The sequence below is a fragment of the Dacryopinax primogenitus genome (genome assembly GCF_000292625.1).
Source record: "Dacryopinax primogenitus strain DJM-731 SS1 chromosome Unknown DACRYscaffold_3, whole genome shotgun sequence".
In the NCBI taxonomy this organism is placed as follows: Eukaryota; Fungi; Basidiomycota; class Dacrymycetes; order Dacrymycetales; family Dacrymycetaceae; genus Dacryopinax; species Dacryopinax primogenitus.
This window is the reverse complement of record NW_024467200.1, coordinates 251,866-269,120: the sequence shown is the minus strand read 5'-3', so window position 1 is coordinate 269,120 and position 17,255 is coordinate 251,866. Positions and strand designations below refer to the sequence as shown.

Sequence of the window (17,255 nt, the reverse complement as noted above, 5' to 3'; positions counted from 1 at the left end):
ATTTATACCTCTGTGGTGGAACCTGCTAGAACATCTTGCTTACTCAGCCTAGTCAGGTGATCAGGTCATATGACCAAGGATGAGGTTATATGAGGTCATGCACAGCCATGCACAGCAGGTCACCTGACCATCCAATCCTTCCAGCAGGTTCCAGCACATGCCAAGGTATACCAGCTACTTCCATGTCATAAAGGCTTAGTCATGTCTCTTGACCAAGCAATGAGCTGGTGCCCTGACATCGCCTGTATCAGTTGGTATTCCAGTTGTAAGATGCTAAGCTAAGCATGTGAAAGCCTATATATGATGCGTGAAGCACACAGCACACAGTCATCATGGTGACAATGGCCACAATATGAACACATGTACACTCAGTCTTCATCCAGCTCCTCTGTCCCATCAAAATTCATAAAAATGCAGCTGCTGGTGGACTCCTCTGTTTGCTCCTGCTTGGTGATGGTACTGGAGAAAAAATGAGCTATGATGTTCACGAGAACACAGACACATGCCGTACATTGGTCACCAAAGCAAGTCTTCCAGCATGCATTGGCATGCCACTTGGTTCTCCTCCTTGCACTTCTTCAGATTCAGGAGGTAGGCATAGTAATGGGACTCAAAAGCCTCACTTCTGAAGCTCATCTTCTCATCACATTGCACAGCACCAGAAGCATACTGTTGGAGTGCGAAGTGAAGCTACCATGCCAGTCAGTGTCAACAAAGTAAATAGGTGTTGCACTGCACACCATCATGCTCAGCACAGCAACCAGTCCCAAGGGCCACATATCTGCCTTGAAAAGATCTTCATATTCTTAAGCCAAGCCCTTGACCATACCAGGATTCCCCAGGAATGCCCTGTTGTATAGCATCTTGATCGCGGGATGACAGAAAGGGCCACAGCATTTCTTCACAACATTGCTGTTCAACTCGATTTCAGCATAGACCATGTTGTTGACACTGAGAAGCATGTTGACTGCATGACAATGAGCATGCATTGCCAAAGAGGGATGCAGGTAGAATCTATATGCATCTATCACCACCTCCTGGGCCAAGGTCTTCAGGTGACTTCTACCCCAGGTGCTGTTGCCCAAAATCTACCCTGACTTTAGCATACAGTGTGGTGTGATTAGCAATACAAACAACATACCATCTTTCCAAGTTCCGGGTACATGGCAAGATCCAGCTGATAACTTGGTGCCTTGCCTTTTTTATTCTGTTTCAATCCCATGGCCTTGGCACATTTGTTGGCAATAGTGACAGCATTGTCCAAGTAGTCTGGAGTCTGCTTAGTCTGAGGGTAGAAGTTGATTGTATACAGCTGGACATGGAAGATCTTCTTGGCATCATTAACAATATTTTGAAGTGGGACAGGGTATGAACACAAGCACTGTTTCTTTGACTCAGGTGTGATTTGCTTCTTTTGAGAAGGGTGACTGGTGGCATGCTTCCTTGTGTATGCACAGGATTAAGTGTCCACCTTCTTAATGGTCATGGTCTAATTGGTTTCATAGATCTGTGATTGGTATTAGCTGGTGTTCATCCAGAGGCAGTATTCACACATACTCAGTCAGTATCCTTGTATTCATCTGCCGACTCAATCTCAGTACCATCCTCACCACTAGAGCTGGATGGTGGCTGCTTGACAGTATACTGCCATGCTACCTTCAGTGTGGTGGAACTCAATAGTTCTTCTAATGTCATGTCTGCATGCTTGTGTTGAGGCAGAGGAGAGGCAGAATTACAATAATGCTGCATTAGGATTAACATGTGTTGCAGCAGAAAGACATACACTCACCTTCCGCAATGGTGGAGATGTTGGTGGTGAGGGGTGCAAATCAACAGACAAGTTGATAACTTCATGGCCAGACAGGGTGTGGAGAATTGTGCCAATTTGCCGTGAGCGTGGGACATCAATAGATGGCTCAGATTTGATGGTAGGACCTTGAATGGCAGTGCCATGTGCAATCTTGGTGAAATACTCTTGAGGATTTGTAGAGCCTGAGAGGTGTCAGTAACTTGGAACATCACACATGCCCTGAATGCACGAGTATGGGGAGGATGGGCCATGGTATTGTTGTTCTCTGCAGTGTCACTAGATGCCTTGATCACATGTCCTTCATTTGTTGATGAGTGAGCCACAGATGAAGTTACTTGTTGGATCTATGAACTGAGTGAGCTGGGATGACTACTGAGTAGACTACTCACAATCTCTGGAGAAATGGGCCAGAACTGTGTGACACAAATGGCAGTTGCCTTTTGTGTCTGTTCTCCAAAGTCCATCCAAACCCACTTTCAGGACATTGTTGTTGAGGAAAAGCAAAAAGAAAAACAGTGTTGGAAGGGGGAAGGGTGGAGGCCACATTCATGACTGAAGGTGACTCAGGTATCCCTCCATATTGGAATGGGCCCAGGGTTGAACATGTCGTGGTGGCAGGGATATTTGACATGTCACAGTGGATTGGGTCCTCCTGCCTTGGGTATCCTTGGTATATCTCAGTATGATGTGGTATTCCTCAGTTCCACCCTGAGAAAGGGCCCAATCAGTGGGAATGTCCAATGTATTAGGGTGGAGATAGAAGGCCCGAATCCCGCTCATGGGCTGGAAGTCCACATGGTAAAGAAGCTGCTTATATTTAGTTGCAGGTTGCAAGGTGCCAGTGGATTTAGGCACTTCTCCCTGATCATCAGGGAGAAGTACAATATTATTCATTTGAATATGACTCTGCTGTATCAATTTAATCACCCACTATAGACTCCATTCAACTACAACAGTGGTATTTGCAAAGGGGGTTCAAAGCTACTGACTATGTACACAACACAACAACTGGGCCAAACACATTTAAGTACAGCCAAATATGTCAATCAAGTGTTCATTGTCTGTTCCCGTAGTTAGTCACTAATCATCATACCTGCCCATAGCATACCTACTAAATGACCAAATCCTGCCACCTCATAACACAGTTGTGCACAAGGGCAGGGTTGGGGGGGGGGGGAACTGAGGGTGAACTCCCATGTGCTGCCAATTGAGACCAACTGGGGTAGGCCCCAAAGGAATAGGTGCCTCCGGACCTCCCAAACAGAATGCTTGAGTGAGTATCATCTGAGGGATGGGTATGGAGTACAGCTGGAGATAAAGCATCGCCGAAGAGAAACAACCTGGGGGCTACAACCACTGTAAGCATCAGACAAGGGTGTGAAACCAGGTCAGATGACCCCAGCCCATGTACATGGAATACTGGCCATGCCAGAGGCCTGCTGCACAAAGCAAACAAATCACAGCCAAGTACCATGCACCTATGGGGTGGTTAGTAAGTGAAACACTAGACAGACAAAGAGGCATACAAGTTGTACCAAAAAACCAACCAAGGGGAGGAGCATCTAACAGTGAGTGTGTGCAAAAGTCATACACAATTCCATAGTGACCAGTCAGAAGCAGGAGAAGCCATCCAGGATAACCACCATCTAGAGTATGGTTAGTGATGTGCAAGTCCAATGGGGGGTGCTCACCTGGAGCAGTCATCATGGTATAGGACAGAGAACAAGAGGGTATGGATAGACTCCTGGGGGTAGAGGTTCAATACTGATGGATACCAATGCATATGGATTCAAAAGGAAGCAAAATTCCCTCCCACAGGTTGTATTCCAGTCACATCAAATCATATTGAGTAGTATGTGGAAAGGACTTTGCAAAGATGCTGTGACTAATGCCTATCAAGCAGCCCTGCAGAGGACTACTGAACCTTCACACAGTCTTGGTACATGGTGAACAACACCTCTTTCATCACTGACCTGCAATCCCTCGCCACCTTCACTGTGAAGACTGTGTTGTAGTTGTCCGCAGCATTGTCATAGATGGTAGCTTGCTCCACAAGCTTGCAGTTCTTGACCTTTCCATTGTCACATACTTTGAACTTGCTTGCTTGAAAAATTTCATCCACCATAACAGTGTCTGGGTTGCTGTGACTAAACCCGTATGAGCAAGGCAGATAGATACAGCAAGAATACAATGGCCTCACATTTCCCACTGAAGATCATCATGATCTTCCAAGATGGGGCTTACAGGTCTGTTCCCAGGTGTGTGGGGGATCCCTGGGAGGAGGAAGTCATCTGGATGGTGGATGCTGGGCAGTAGTCAGATATGTATGTCCCAATCAAAACTCACTGTGAAGAGATGGTATTGGTCACTTCAGTGAGGTGGCCAGAGTGTAGATGGAAGTTCATCAACAGCTCAGCAATATTACAAGTGGCCCAATAGGCATGTGCTTGGCTGTCAACAAAACGGGTCAGGAATGGGTCTGAACCTGACCACAAATTGGCTTTACCTGGGCAGATCTTCTTGCCTCGACAGAAGATGGAGCTGCCTGAGCAGTACATCTATACCCCCATGGACAAATTCCCAATCACCTGCACAATGTGCATTCCAATTGTAGATACCTTTTGTGAAGGCCATCCATCTGGCACGTTGTGACTTGAACTCCAAAATGCCACAAGGGGAGCGAAGCCATATGAGCACAGGGGTAGGGACAGTCTTGGTCTTCACTTGCCATTGCTCCCAGGAAGTGATATCCTGGCTGACAGGCAGGAGAGGATGCATCATGGTGCGGTGTGTGTAATTGCTAGTGGTGGTAGACTGAGAGAACAGTCCAGCACACACTACATCACCAGCCCCTGAGTATACATAGACGGATCACCTGGAACCTTATCCGGAACGTCACATGGGTGGTACACAAAATGGAGGGTAGAATGGTTTTCGAGTCACTGCTTAGTACTACTACATTAACTGTGGAGATTAGCAATGGTTAGGCACATGTGGTAGAATACTAGGCCAATACAGAGGAAATATGGGCCATTACAAGCAGATACAGCAATGTTACTTGAATGCCACACTTGGAATACTGCTTGGCCCATGCCAAACATGGCAAGATTATCAAGCACAGAAGGCAGGGTGAGAAAGAACACAGCCCCAGTCTGATAAGTGGAAACAAACACTTTGGTAGTGCCCTAATCTGACCTCAGTCATGACAACTAATGCTACATGACCAGCACAGTAACATGGCGACTGCAAGCAACATCGAGCACAAAAGCTCAGCCATCCCTTCTGGTGAGGAAAATGTCAATCAGGTGAGTACCGTGAGATTGATGCATCTTACAGAGGCTGAGGTAGGATCACAGTCTCATGTTGATGCTGACTGCATTCACATGTTGAGTCAGATTGATGCATGCATACCTCCACTGGAAGGGCAGTTGTGAATGACACTGGGTACAGTCCAGGAGGCCCAAGATTCAAGCGTGTCAACCAATGGTAAGTTACCTTCAGAATACGGAGATGTACTAGCTGATACAAGACAGTACAAGGTCCCCAAATTTTGCATGGCACTGTGGTGTACTTCAACACACTTGTCCCCCTTTCTTCAGTACCAGAACATGAGATTGATGTGGTTGATCCGACAGGTGAGGACAAGAGCCACTTGACTCAAGGCAATCAGGTGAGGACCCCTCCCAGTGACCACCACACAAACTTGAACTGATATGAGACTGTTTTTCAGAAGTGTGGGAGGTGGAGCTCCAGTGATTTAGGGAAGCAAAGCACACTGTCAAAAAAGGCAAAGCATGACCAAATCAGCTTGGATCAGATGGTGAGCTTCTGTGAGCATTACCCATGTAATATTTGGTAACCATTGGAAAGCCTCTTGGATTCACCAAAACCAATGATGACCAAATGGTTGTCATCTATCCCATTGAGTATTGGCTGGGACAGATCCCCAAAAATGGGGGCTTGTCAAGCATGTAAACCATCTCAACTACTACTATCCCTTCTTTGCATGGTCAGTGGTCAGCACCCAAGCAGGGTGAAGAGGTTGAACAGTGATTTGCCATCAAGATGGAACCTGAGACTGAGGATGTTGGGTCATCCACCATCATTGACATGCTAAATGAGGTGGCCACAGTGTGGACATTGCAGCCTGCTGCAATGTCCCTATGGCCCAGTACACAGCAGGCCCAAGAATGGGCAAAAATCTCCTGGGATTACATGGTTGAGGCAGTGGCCAAGAGAGGGGAAGTGATCCCCATGGCTGTTCATGGTAGTACCATGTACATTGACATGGTATGTTTCCACCCTGCATGCAATCTGATGATGTACTCACTGTATGTATTAAAGGTCACAGCAACTGACCCTGTTGTATTCCGTGATTTGCTGCTGGAAAAGACAGCCCAGGTTCTGTTGAGCAACTATGGTGGAGTGTTCACCAGGGACAAACCCATATTGCTAAATGGATTGCTGGTCTCTGTCGAGAATTCTGCTTTCTGTTTGAGACATGTGACTGGGACAACCCTGTGGAGAATGTCTGTGGGCCATTCCGCTCCATGGCTCTGATGAAAGTCATGAGTCATGTTTTCAAAGATAGCCTGCATAAACACGGGTCTGTTCAACGGTCTGCCGTATGCTATGGTGGCAGGCATAGGTGCTGTGGTATGTTGCAGTATTGTCTGTAGTGATACTGTGCTGACTACCTGACACAGATGCACGTTTACCTGTTACAGTGGATGGGAGGAGTTCAAAAAGCTTTGACAGATCATGATACTCAGTTCAAGGCATCTTTTGACATCATCAAGGACAATCTGATAGAGTATGATACCAGGTGCCCTGACAAATTTGTGCAGTTACAGAAGTATGTTGTTGATACAATGCTGTGAGTGGGATAGTACCTTGAGACAAATGTTTCTGAATCAGATTAACCAGCCAACTGGTTGGCCCTGACACCATGGGAGGCGGAGGGAAGGAGTTCTTCCTCACCTTCAACAAGGATGAGGAGACTAACTACTTTGGAGTTGGTGGCTCCATTGATGAATGACATTTTCCTGATGGGGATTGTTAACTAACTACTTCAGAGAAACAGAGAGAAGTTATCTCTCATGCAGTTGTGATGGATGGATGTCTCAAATCTTGTGTCCTTCCTTTTAATTCCATGTGTGTGTTGAATATGGTAGTAGTCTGCATGTGCATGTGCATTGGCTTGTTATGCATGCCAATAATGAAGTAAGTACATCAGCAGTCACTGATATGTCACAGCATATGTTCCCATGTTTTACCTAGATGAAGGTAAACCCATGAAAGTAAGGCATGTCCTGCTTGAAGATTGCATTGTTTGATCAGTCAAGACCTGTTCAAACAGGGATATGGGATCAGATTGTATGGTGATCCTAGTAAATACCATGATTTTGCTCTTGAGGCTGGCATGAACTGGTGAGACAATGACTAACCCTGGAGTCTCAGTGGAAACCTATACTGGCCAATGTGACACATCACTGTGGCTGCAGTTTTGTTTGCCTTTGGGCAGGTGAAATCCTTTGGGAATACCTTCAGTTTCCAGTTGGGAGGCCCCCCCTCACAGATGATCACAAATGTTGAGAAGGTGACTACTGTTTACTCAGAGTTTAGCACAAGTCATGCACAAAAGATTGGGGGACATGAACACAACTGAATACAAGGGAGTGACATGGCCAAGTCATAAGTAAGTGGTATGCTAGACTCTAATGTGGATGTGCATAGTACAGACAACCATAGTATAGAGAATGCCACTACAGTGTACTGCAGTGCCAACAACTCCAGGACAGACAACTTCAGTATGAAGGACTACAGTACCAAGAACTACAGTACAGACCATGCCTGTACAAAGATCCATGACCTACTTGGCTGGAAAGTGTGTACAAAGACTAAGGAGTAGTATGAAGCCAATTGGAAGGTGTGCTTTGAAAGAGTCAACCAAGGACTCGGAGTGGTAAACACTGGGTTCAAGAAAGGAGATTCAAGATCTCTTACACCTCCACAGGCTGCTGTATGGCTTGGTATTCACAAGACAGAAGTAAAGAACAGGAGAATGGAGAAGAGCACAAAGGATTGATTATCATGAACCTAACTAGGTTCAATAGTTTAGTATGTATCCATCGAGTACATTTCTCAAAGGTGCACATCTCCAATTATCTGTATGAATAACATTGATTTGAAGTCATCTTGCCAGTTCACAGTAGTTTGGGTGCACCAAGAGGCTGTCCCATTGTGTAGGGGAATAGATACCTGGCATGTACATGCACAGAATTTGCAGCATGACAGGCTGTAGTCAATGCTCACCTACCCATCAAAGGTATTAGGTACAGTGGCATCACATAGAAATACAAAAGATGTATGGCCAGATGCATATTGGGAGGGTATAGGTATGGTGTCCCTGTGGCAACTTGATAGAAATGGTTGCATGGAAAAGGGGATTGCACATGTTGTGAAGAAGGAATGAGGGAGGGGGAACCCAATCTCCAGTTTCTTGCATGTTGGCAGCCTTCAGTGGTATGCCTCTGTTGTGCAGGAAGCAATTAAAGGCAGTCTGGAGGGCCCTTTGCTTAGGAAGGGATAGTTTGGTTGAAAGGCACTCCTCCCACTCCAGTGACCACAAGACATCATCAGGAGTATGGATTCAACAGTTTGACCAAAGGATTTTGATAAGATCAGATGGTGCAATTTGATTCAGGACCAGGACCTGAAATACTGGGTGAGGCATCAGAAAAGAACACCTGATTAGCTGATGAGACAAACCATATCCTGTAGTGTGTTGGGGTGAAATGGGGCATTCATTCCAGCTGAGAAAGCTTGTAGTGCAGCAGTATCTTCTTGCTCAGTAAGAAAGATTGTTCAATGGAGAATGATACTGAGCCAAGCCAGATGCAGCACAGGGGTATGAGGACTGGACAGATCGGTATCCTTCTGTATTGATTAGCAAGTGGTGAGAGGCTCTAAGTTGGAAGAAGAGGTGGATTACATACCTGAAGGTTGGCAGCTCTGTAAATAACTGTAGCAAGAGGGTGCTCTGGGTGGAAGGGATCCTATCATGTGTAAGTGAACTGACAGATATGGCAACTGACACTATAGCTATACCATGCTTTGCGACATTGGTTTCCAGCAGCCGGCCAGCCCCATGGCAATGTATTTATCTGTAAAATCTTCCAATCCTGGTGCTGCCCAGTGGAGTACCCAAAGATTGATGGACTGCACTCTGTCAATAGCAGCCAGAACCAAAAGAGGAGATAAGGTTGCAGGGCCAAAATGGAATAGCTTCATGAATACAAGAACAAGGAGACCCAATGCAGCAAGCTCGACCTGTTCATTTGAGCTGAGTACCCTTGCCTCAAGAGGAGCTCTGGAGCTGAGTGACTTGATATGCAATGTCATGTATTCACCAAAGCTGAGGGAAGTCAAGCAAGATGCAAAGCATTTGAATGTTGCCTGGCAAATTTCGAGTGTCATGCCTAGCCCCATGCCACTCCCACTGCAAAGAGGAATGAGAGGTAGATACAGAGTAGACAAGTGATAAGAACAAGGTAGGATACATATGTGCTAATTGTAAACCAGAGATCAGACAGAAGGGCATCAATTGACCATGGAACATCTGGAGTGAGTCCTAGAACGGGCTTCACAGCATTGCACAAGTAATCTTTTAGGGCCAGAGAAGTGTCCTGGAGGTTGTTACAGGGTGGATAGTAATGTAGAGTTCAGGGATTCAAAAACTGGATAGAGGTTTTGAAGCTGGAGACCCATGTGTCTATGACAGACATATGGGGAGAGTGTGGCCTTGCAGTGGTGGATGAAGACTGAGTTGGGGGTATACTGGCAAGTATGACAGGAGGGGGGGTGGGTAAAACAGCTGTACTGGCAGGTATGAGCATGGTATTTGTTGGTACTAGGGTATTATTATCAGCTGGAGTGGCCTGTGATTGTGCCTTGGGCATATAATTGGTTGTACCCAAAGGATGGTCCCAACTTTGCCTGATATTGCCTGAAGTTTGAGAGGGGGAGTATTGAGCAGAGACAGTACTGGAGGACATGGGAAAGGAAATGGTCAGGGGAGCATCAAGAGGGTACCAAGAAGGAAATGATTGGGTAGATAGCTGTGAATCAGGGTGAGGATCTTCATGGGTATTTGGAATATTGCCCTGCATTGATGAGGATTGGAGGTGGTGCATGGGAGGAGGAACCAAATACAGGACTTGCCCTGGAGTAATGCTTGAGAATACAGTGGTACAAGAGGCATTATACATTACTGTGTGTGCTGAGCATGGAACTTGTGCTTGGAGCTGCAATTGCATTAGCCATTGTTCTGGAGGGCTGAGGAAGGGGCCCAGTTGATAAGGGGGAATGATTGATAGATACACCACTGGTTGTGCCCCTGAAGAGGCTTGGATCTGGTGGCAACAAGGGGTCAGCAGTTGGCAATGGGAGGCTGTCTAACAAAGACATTGGCAAGGAGTGGGAGAAAACAGAGGGTGAGGCATAAGGATATGTGGGGAAAGGAGGGTGGATGTGAAGCATGTGTTGACAAAGCTGGGCCAAGTTGACAGGTGCCTGGGCAAGATCAGTGAAAGGAGGTGAATGAGAATAAAGACAGCTCAATACATTAGCCACATGTTGACCAGAAGTGTCAGTATCGCTTACAAAATGATCCATCAACAGCCATTCAGCATTACATTGGGCATTGTCATCCAGGTCTTTGTAAGTTGGGGCTTGGAGAGCAATGTCAGTTGCCCACCAAAAAAGGGATTGGTACTGATGGCATACCAAATTCAATTAAAGGAATACCAAGTGCCTTCAGCTGGGGGTGAACAAAACTGGACAGTATTTTGACCATGTCCCTGAGGGTGGATGGCATGGGAGAATTGGGAACCATTGTATTGTTCTTTGGGAAAAGAGGTACAAGAGTATACTGAGTGATATTCTGTGGGACCGTGTGGGATGATTGGTTGGAAGGCAGTGGTATTTGAACATGTGGGAAAAGTGATGCTGCTATGGCAACCAATGAAGCAGCAGGTGTAGAGCTGGGTAATGTTGCGAGGTGAAGGAGGCCTGATGCATTTGATCTGAAAGGATATTTGAGGATGAATTGCACGTAGGAGGACAATAGAAACACTCTTACGCTTCAACAAAAGAGAGTTGAGACCAGATGAATTGCTTATTTCCTGAGTGATGAGACTGGAACAGACAAATATAAGACAGGAATTGAATAAGTGCAGGTGATTTGAACAAACTGTGTCAAGGGCATTTGGATAGGCAGAGTACACCCAAAGGAGAACCATAATCTCAATGTGATTTGCTGTACCAGGCAGAAGGACATGGCGGGTGCAAATAGGACATTGGCGCACATGTCGACCTTCTGGGTGAGGTGCAGTATTGAGCTGCATACTGTTAGAGCATGTTGCTAACACTATATGATGTGTGTTCTCTGAGGTGATACTGTTTTCGGAGTCCTGTAGTTGTTCTGTAAGGTGCTGTTCTTGTTGTGATGAAACCAAAAGGTGAATAGCATCCTGTGCACTAGAGTCACTGAAATCTGGGGGGGCTGAGATGCTGAGAAGATTTGCTAATAGAGCAGGGTCTTTTGGGTGATATGGATGTGAGCTGGCTGGAGGACCAGGTAGGTTGGATGGCACCAGAGGAGCTGGATCAGTAGAAATGGTGGGGTACAAGGTTGTTGTGGATAATGCATTGAATGGTAGAGAATGGGTGGCTAAGGCATGGCCACAGTGATGGCAGGGTATGGCGAGGGTTGCAGTATGGAGTGGGATGTTACTGCCACCATTTTGAGGAAGACCTGGGTGAGTGGAGGGAACTGTGAACCTCCAACACAAGCATTGCTGTGTTGGAGACACCACGGAGAGGCAAGGTGTGGGGAGATCCTGTACAAGTGTAGACATATTGCAGACAGAATGAGAGCATAGATAGAAAGGGGGAGGAAAGAAGACAGAGAGATTGAGGTGAAAAAAAGGTATGCTATGTGAACATACAGTATGCCACAGTAAACAGAAGCTGGAGGTGCCGAAAGATGCATTGGGAATCATCACAAAGGAGAATTGATGGAAAGAAGCATTTCAGAATTTACCAATGTTTGGGTGCAGTAGTGTGATTACATAGGTGGATCAGGTTCAGAAGAGAACACCAGGAGCTGATGTAGACCCTGAGTGAGGACTTAGGTGAGCAGGAAGAATGGACATTTGAGAAATATAGTGCTGTGACTATGAGGAGTAATACAGGGTCTCCACAGAATGGATACGAACACTGTACCAATACTGGAATACCAGAATGATTGGTATGAGACAGTATAGTTCAGTATCAATTGGTATTGGATTGCATACTGAGATGATACTATGTAATACCGAGTAATACCATGTCAGATACAACAAATACCGGATCATACTGCTGCAGGGACTACCAAACCATGCAGAACTGCAGTATACCTCAGTCAGTATGGGTACCAGATGATTCTGGCTCCGTGAGGCTGAGTTTTGTCCCATTTGCTCACTCTTACGAGCAGGCGCTTGACGTTAGGTAATCATCGGCCCTTAGTTCGGCCACCCATATCTCTTCTCCTCATCCTGTGCATACTCATCACCTCGTTCCACCCCTCCTCCTCATGGAACAAGGCACCAAAACGAAGCGCACTGTGTTCATAGGCAACCTCGGTTCGGAGATAGACCAGAACGCCCTCGTCGCTGCGTTCTCTACTTTTGGGGATATAGTGGACGCGACGATCCCGAGTGATCTGGCGAGGGACAACGTTAGTGCGTGCATTCCTGCCTCTCTCTTTGGTTCTATAGCTGGTATTGCTATAGCCATGTTCTATTTGCTTGTCGTTGTATAATTTTGCTGAACATCACTCCAGACCAGACCTACCGTGGTATCGCCTTCCTGACCTATACTTCCCCCGCCGACGCCCAAGACGCGATCGACAACATGGACCTGAACATCTTCCGCGAGCGGATCCTCCGTGTCAGTCTAGCGAGGCCGATCAAGGGTCCCGCAGGGCTGGGAGGAGGACTGGGAAATAGGGCGATTTGGGAGAGTGAGGAGTGGTTGAAGGACCATTCGGAGGGAGGGCCTGGGGTGGGGAAGGCGGATGCGAACGCGAACGCAAATGCTGAGACGGGGGAAGAACAGGAGGAGCAGGAAGAGCAGTAATGTTCTGCACTGTGTATGGATGGGATTTTACCACAAAATCGCAATGTTACGTGGGGATGAGATGCAAGTGCTGCGCCTTCCCCTAGTCTAGGCTATAAATAGTACCTATCCCCAATATGTCCCATCCCGGGGACGATCTTCCACACTCTCCTTCTCTCGCCCGTCTCCCAGTCTACGTCGCTCCATGCCATGAGGAGCAGTTCGTCCACCGCACTGGTGACGATCCTCACTCCTGGGAAGGCTTTTCTCAGCACGTTGGGCCCGCCTTGCTGGCTGATGAGAAAGGTGAGGAAGATGATGTGTTCTTCTTGTACGCCGTGGTCCAGCAGAACACGGATGGCCATTAGCGCTGCTGCGCCTGTGCCGATCTGCGAGTCGAGAAGGAATACCCAGGTGTCTTTTGCTTGCTCGCGGTGGAGGATGTAGCAGGGGAGGGAGGTGTGCAGGAGCAGTGGCTCGCCCGTGCTTGGGTCGGACTGGATTAACAGCGCTCCGAGGGGAACGTCCCTGAGCACACGCTGTAGTCCTGCTTGTAGGGGACCGCCTCTGCGCGCTATTAGCTGCCTGGGAGAGGAGGGAGAAACAGACGCACGCGCGGATGATGCTCACCCCGCACACATGGGCGGTCAGTTTCAGCCCGTGGGCGATCGCATCCGTCGGCGTCTGGACACTGTGTGGCACATATGGGAGCAGGTCCATCCCACACTCTACGACGAGCGTCGCGAGCCTATCAGCGAAGAAGATAAAGTCTTCCCGCGAGGTCGTCTCGTCCCGCAATATGGTGTGTATTCCCTGCTACCTATCAGTTTCCCCTCAATACCGAGAGGTGGAAGTACCTTTAGCTGCGGAGTCTGCCGGAGGAGGACAACACCTGGCCATTTAGAGACTTCTGCGTCCCAACCCTGCTCGATCGCCGGCTGGGCGCGAGACAGCTCCGATCTGAAACTCGCGTGCCGTTCGGCCAGTTTCCGGCGTATGTGGTTCACCACCAGGTCGATAGCTACGGTATTCGCTGCTCCGGGTATGATCTACCTCCCCTATTCAGTAGTTTCTCTATCGCATACAAAGAAGAGACTGACAACATCCGCATACTTGGCACTCGGGCCGACAAAGTTGTCGAACGCGGGCTTGACGAACCGTAGATACTGCTTCAGGACATCGTCTACTGACCGCCCGCGTTGTTGGATATCGCGTCGCAGTCGACGGGCAAGCATCAGGTCACTATCACACTGTACGAAAATCTTGAGGTCGTAGAGGTCCCGCAATGCCGGATCGAGGAGTGTCATTATCCCCTCGACTAGGACGGGATGAGCCCACGAAACTCTGGAGGGGAGGGGACATGCCTATGATTACTGAAGCGCCGTAGAGGTATTTCGTCTCTGGTAGCCGCTGATGATGTACAAAAGAATATATGGGTATATGAGTCTGTTTGTATTCTTTCAGGTCCTTGAGGCACTGAACGCAAGATAAGCGCGGAGGATGAGATAGGGTTCCACGACAGACCTGGGCGAAGAGCTCCATATCGATCGAGGAGGGGTGATCGAAATCGTACTCGTTGGAGAATGCCAGTGCGAGCTCTTGTTCATTATGCTTTTTATAGAAGCTGTCCTGCCGAGAGTGTCGAACATTAGAGCATTCTACAGGAGTCGTGTTTGGGGACTTGCTTGGGATAGAATGAGGATGCTTGGGAGGGACTGGAGTGATTGGATGATTTTCTCTGCTACGTAGGTCTACACCATCTTCAGAATGCAGTCGAACAACATCACATGGCTAGCTGACCTTGCCGCTCGCTGAGCCTCCGGCAATGCCAATGACGAAAGCATTATGGATCGGCAATCCGTCCGGTCCGTACCTGGGGAAAAGGACTTATTCTGGCTTCAGATACATCTCACTCGACACTCACCATGGAGGTCGACCATGAGAAGTGAGGATATGATTCTTATGAGTTGGCGCTCCTTGCGTGGTGGGCAACATGGGCTGCAAAGCGCTCTGTGCGCCTCGTACAGAGAAGATCACGGACCCGACAAAGGGGATCCCTGGGCAGAGCACGTGATAATTACATCACCGTCACCACACGTTTGCGTGTTGACACCCCAACCAACTGCTGTCTCACTACCACCACCATCTCGTATACCTCACATGCTGCCCTTCGACCTTGTCGAACACATAGTAGACGTGTTCCTCGAGGAGCGCAGAGACTTCTACAATGTCTGTCTTACTAATGCGGCCTTCCACGCCGCTGCGACCCGCACCTGTATGCAAATCTCCGACCATCCGGTGGACGATCTTTGATCATGCTCTGGCGGACGCTGGACCACGACCCTCGTTTGGGAAAGTACGCCCAGAAACTCGACCTCCTGGCCTGTGGTTATGATCCTATGTTGGTGACAAGGATCAATCTCTACCCGGCGCTCGATCGGTTGCTCTCTCGCATACTGCGCTCTCTTCCCAACCTCAGGCGCCTAGTGTTCTCAGTTCGCCCCTACATTTGGACAAACTTATGCCTTCTATCTATCTCCCTGAGCTCAAACGTGACAGCCCTCGAACTCGATCTGTGCGGCAACAGCCTCTCCCACCGCGTTGCCTTTCTGCACCAGCTACCACAGCTCCGGGAGCTTAGCGTCTCCGCCGGCGGATTGCCCGATAGGTTCTGGGACGAAACACTGCAAGCATTTCCCAGAACCGCACTGCCCCACTTACAGACACTGAGTGGTCCATTTGGAATGGTCACGATGCTTATACCCGGGAGGCCAGTGCAGCGCGTAGTCATAGAGGACACATTCTCCCGGCCCGAGATCGAAATGTTCATGTTGTTGCCGGCGTGGAAACAGTCGACTGGCCCGCTCAAGTCGATGTGGCTGCAAATCGAGCATATCGGGATGGTAGAACTTGCGGCTGTTTGTACGCACTTGTCGCAGCTCGAAGAGCTGGAGTTGACAGCCATGTGGACGGAGGACGGAGGTGATGTAAGCGCACAGTCATGTTCATTATGAATTCATCTCACTTATCTACCACATTTTAGACCGTCTCCCGCTTCATTTTACCCGTGGCACTGGAAGCATTCGAATTGATGACGAAGATGGTCTCCTTCACCCTCCATACCCAGATGTTCCGGGATCTCACGACTCGGGAGTGGATTTCTATTCCACAGCAGTTGGGGCAAACATGTCGAGCGCTCAAGGTGGTCGTGTTTGACGGAAAGTCGGGAGCCGAGTTGAGTGAGTTCGCTTCGGTGCGATTTGATCGCGAGAGATATGATGATCGGGATGTCAACGGGGGATGGAAGCAAGAGACTCGCCTTTTGGGCAAGTTGGAAGCACTCACCGCGTGGCCGAGGGTCCCTTTTTAACCCTGAGCTAGGGTAGTTCAGCTATAGTAATACAAGCTAGATATGGGTAGATATAGGGAAACGGACCACGCAAGGTTTAGCTTGGCCTATAGCTTATGTTTCCTTTTGAGGGCTGCACGGATGGCCTAAACAGGTCTACACAGCATCTTTGCAGCCACCCAAAAACCTAGTGACTTCCTGAGCAGAAGTGATGCAATTCCTGCATCAGTTTCCTGAGGAGTTATGGGAAAGTATGGAGGCCAGGAACGGACAGGTCCCTAGACCTGCCTCAGACCTTCACACCACATGTCAGACCCAGATAAGGTCTTAACCATTTTTTTAAAACAAGGATAATTAGTAAGCATTTTAAAGCTCCGCACTTTTGAACCTGTCATCCAGCTATTTTCTACTTAGCTGGAATGACGTTCAATTTGGGGTTAAGGAGCCTGTCTGCCTTAGCCGGGCAAGACTTGTTCAATTTGGGGTTTCCTCTTGTCCCCACCTCCCACTACTTAGCTTAAATAGTTAAATAGATTCAAAGAAATCAACCACCTTATAAATACATGAATAAAAATTTCACACATATCAGCATTGCAGAACCAGCTGTTGTATTAAGGACAAAAAGAGAACTATAGCAGGTATTCACTATGGGCCAGACTAAGTACTTCTATCCAATTTTCTGAGCATCAGACCTTTGGGTGGATCTTCAATGGAGGAGGCTGAGGCTTTGCTGCAGGGCCTTTCCAGTGAGATCCTGTGTCAGTCTTACTCTTCTTCCATGTCTCTCTGAGCTCTATGGAGAGAGAGGAGCATGCTTGCATCCTTTTACCTTCCCCTTCCCCTTCCCTTCAGATCCCTGGAATCAATGCCTGTGGTGCTCATAGAAGCTGCATGCTGCCTCAGGTCCACAGCAATCTCCTTGAGGATAACTTCTTC

General features: G+C 48.0%; 5 protein-coding genes across 5 annotated transcripts; 3 read left to right on the top strand and 2 right to left on the bottom strand.

Moving 5' to 3' along the window:
• Positions 1-1,557: 1,557 nt before the first annotated feature.
• Positions 1,558-2,061, bottom strand: DACRYDRAFT_104517 (uncharacterized protein; the record flags this gene model as incomplete). Its single annotated transcript, XM_040767943.1, has 3 exons — positions 1,558-1,743; positions 1,790-1,992; positions 2,040-2,061. The coding sequence occupies 3 exons, from the start codon at positions 2,059-2,061 to the stop codon at positions 1,558-1,560; spliced, it is 411 nt and encodes a 136-aa protein (XP_040631529.1).
• Positions 2,062-6,385: 4,324 nt separating this feature from the next.
• Positions 6,386-6,848, top strand: DACRYDRAFT_104516 (uncharacterized protein; the record flags this gene model as incomplete). Its single annotated transcript, XM_040767942.1, has 3 exons — positions 6,386-6,466; positions 6,517-6,686; positions 6,737-6,848. 3 exons carry the CDS (start codon positions 6,386-6,388, stop codon positions 6,846-6,848), a joined length of 363 nt encoding a protein of 120 aa, XP_040631528.1.
• A 5,533-nt stretch (positions 6,849-12,381) lies between these two features.
• Positions 12,382-13,102, top strand: DACRYDRAFT_75494 (RNA-binding domain-containing protein). Its single transcript, XM_040776140.1, has 2 exons — positions 12,382-12,594; positions 12,696-13,102. The coding sequence occupies exons 1-2, from the start codon at positions 12,447-12,449 to the stop codon at positions 12,989-12,991; spliced, it is 444 nt and encodes a 147-aa protein (XP_040631527.1). The 5' UTR covers positions 12,382-12,446; the 3' UTR covers positions 12,992-13,102.
• On the bottom strand, positions 13,084-14,965 carry DACRYDRAFT_93118 (armadillo/beta-catenin/plakoglobin; the record flags this gene model as incomplete). The annotated part of the gene is made up of 9 exons (XM_040777126.1): positions 13,084-13,537; positions 13,584-13,783; positions 13,828-14,019; positions 14,071-14,288; positions 14,335-14,446; positions 14,495-14,599; positions 14,656-14,721; positions 14,771-14,843; positions 14,895-14,965. 9 exons carry the CDS (start codon positions 14,963-14,965, stop codon positions 13,084-13,086), a joined length of 1,491 nt encoding a protein of 496 aa, XP_040631526.1.
• An 850-nt stretch (positions 14,966-15,815) lies between these two features.
• DACRYDRAFT_93117 (uncharacterized protein) lies at positions 15,816-16,377 on the top strand. The gene is made up of 2 exons (XM_040777125.1): positions 15,816-15,957; positions 16,014-16,377. Exons 1-2 carry the CDS (start codon positions 15,844-15,846, stop codon positions 16,338-16,340), a joined length of 441 nt encoding a protein of 146 aa, XP_040631525.1. The 5' UTR covers positions 15,816-15,843; the 3' UTR covers positions 16,341-16,377.
• Positions 16,378-17,255: the final 878 nt, after the last annotated feature.

Bases quoted from the DNA above. Each gene is read 5' to 3' on its own strand.
- DACRYDRAFT_75494 (XM_040776140.1), top strand. From the start codon at position 12,447: ATGGAACAAGGCACCAAAACGAAGCGCACTGTGTTCATAGGCAACCTC. The intron at 12,595-12,695 runs GTGCGTGCATTC...ACATCACTCCAG, and splicing joins TCTGGCGAGGGACAACGTTA to ACCAGACCTACCGTGGTATC.
- DACRYDRAFT_93117 (XM_040777125.1), top strand. From the start codon at position 15,844: ATGTGGCTGCAAATCGAGCATATCGGGATGGTAGAACTTGCGGCTGTT. The intron at 15,958-16,013 runs GTAAGCGCACAG...ACCACATTTTAG, and splicing joins GGACGGAGGACGGAGGTGAT to ACCGTCTCCCGCTTCATTTT.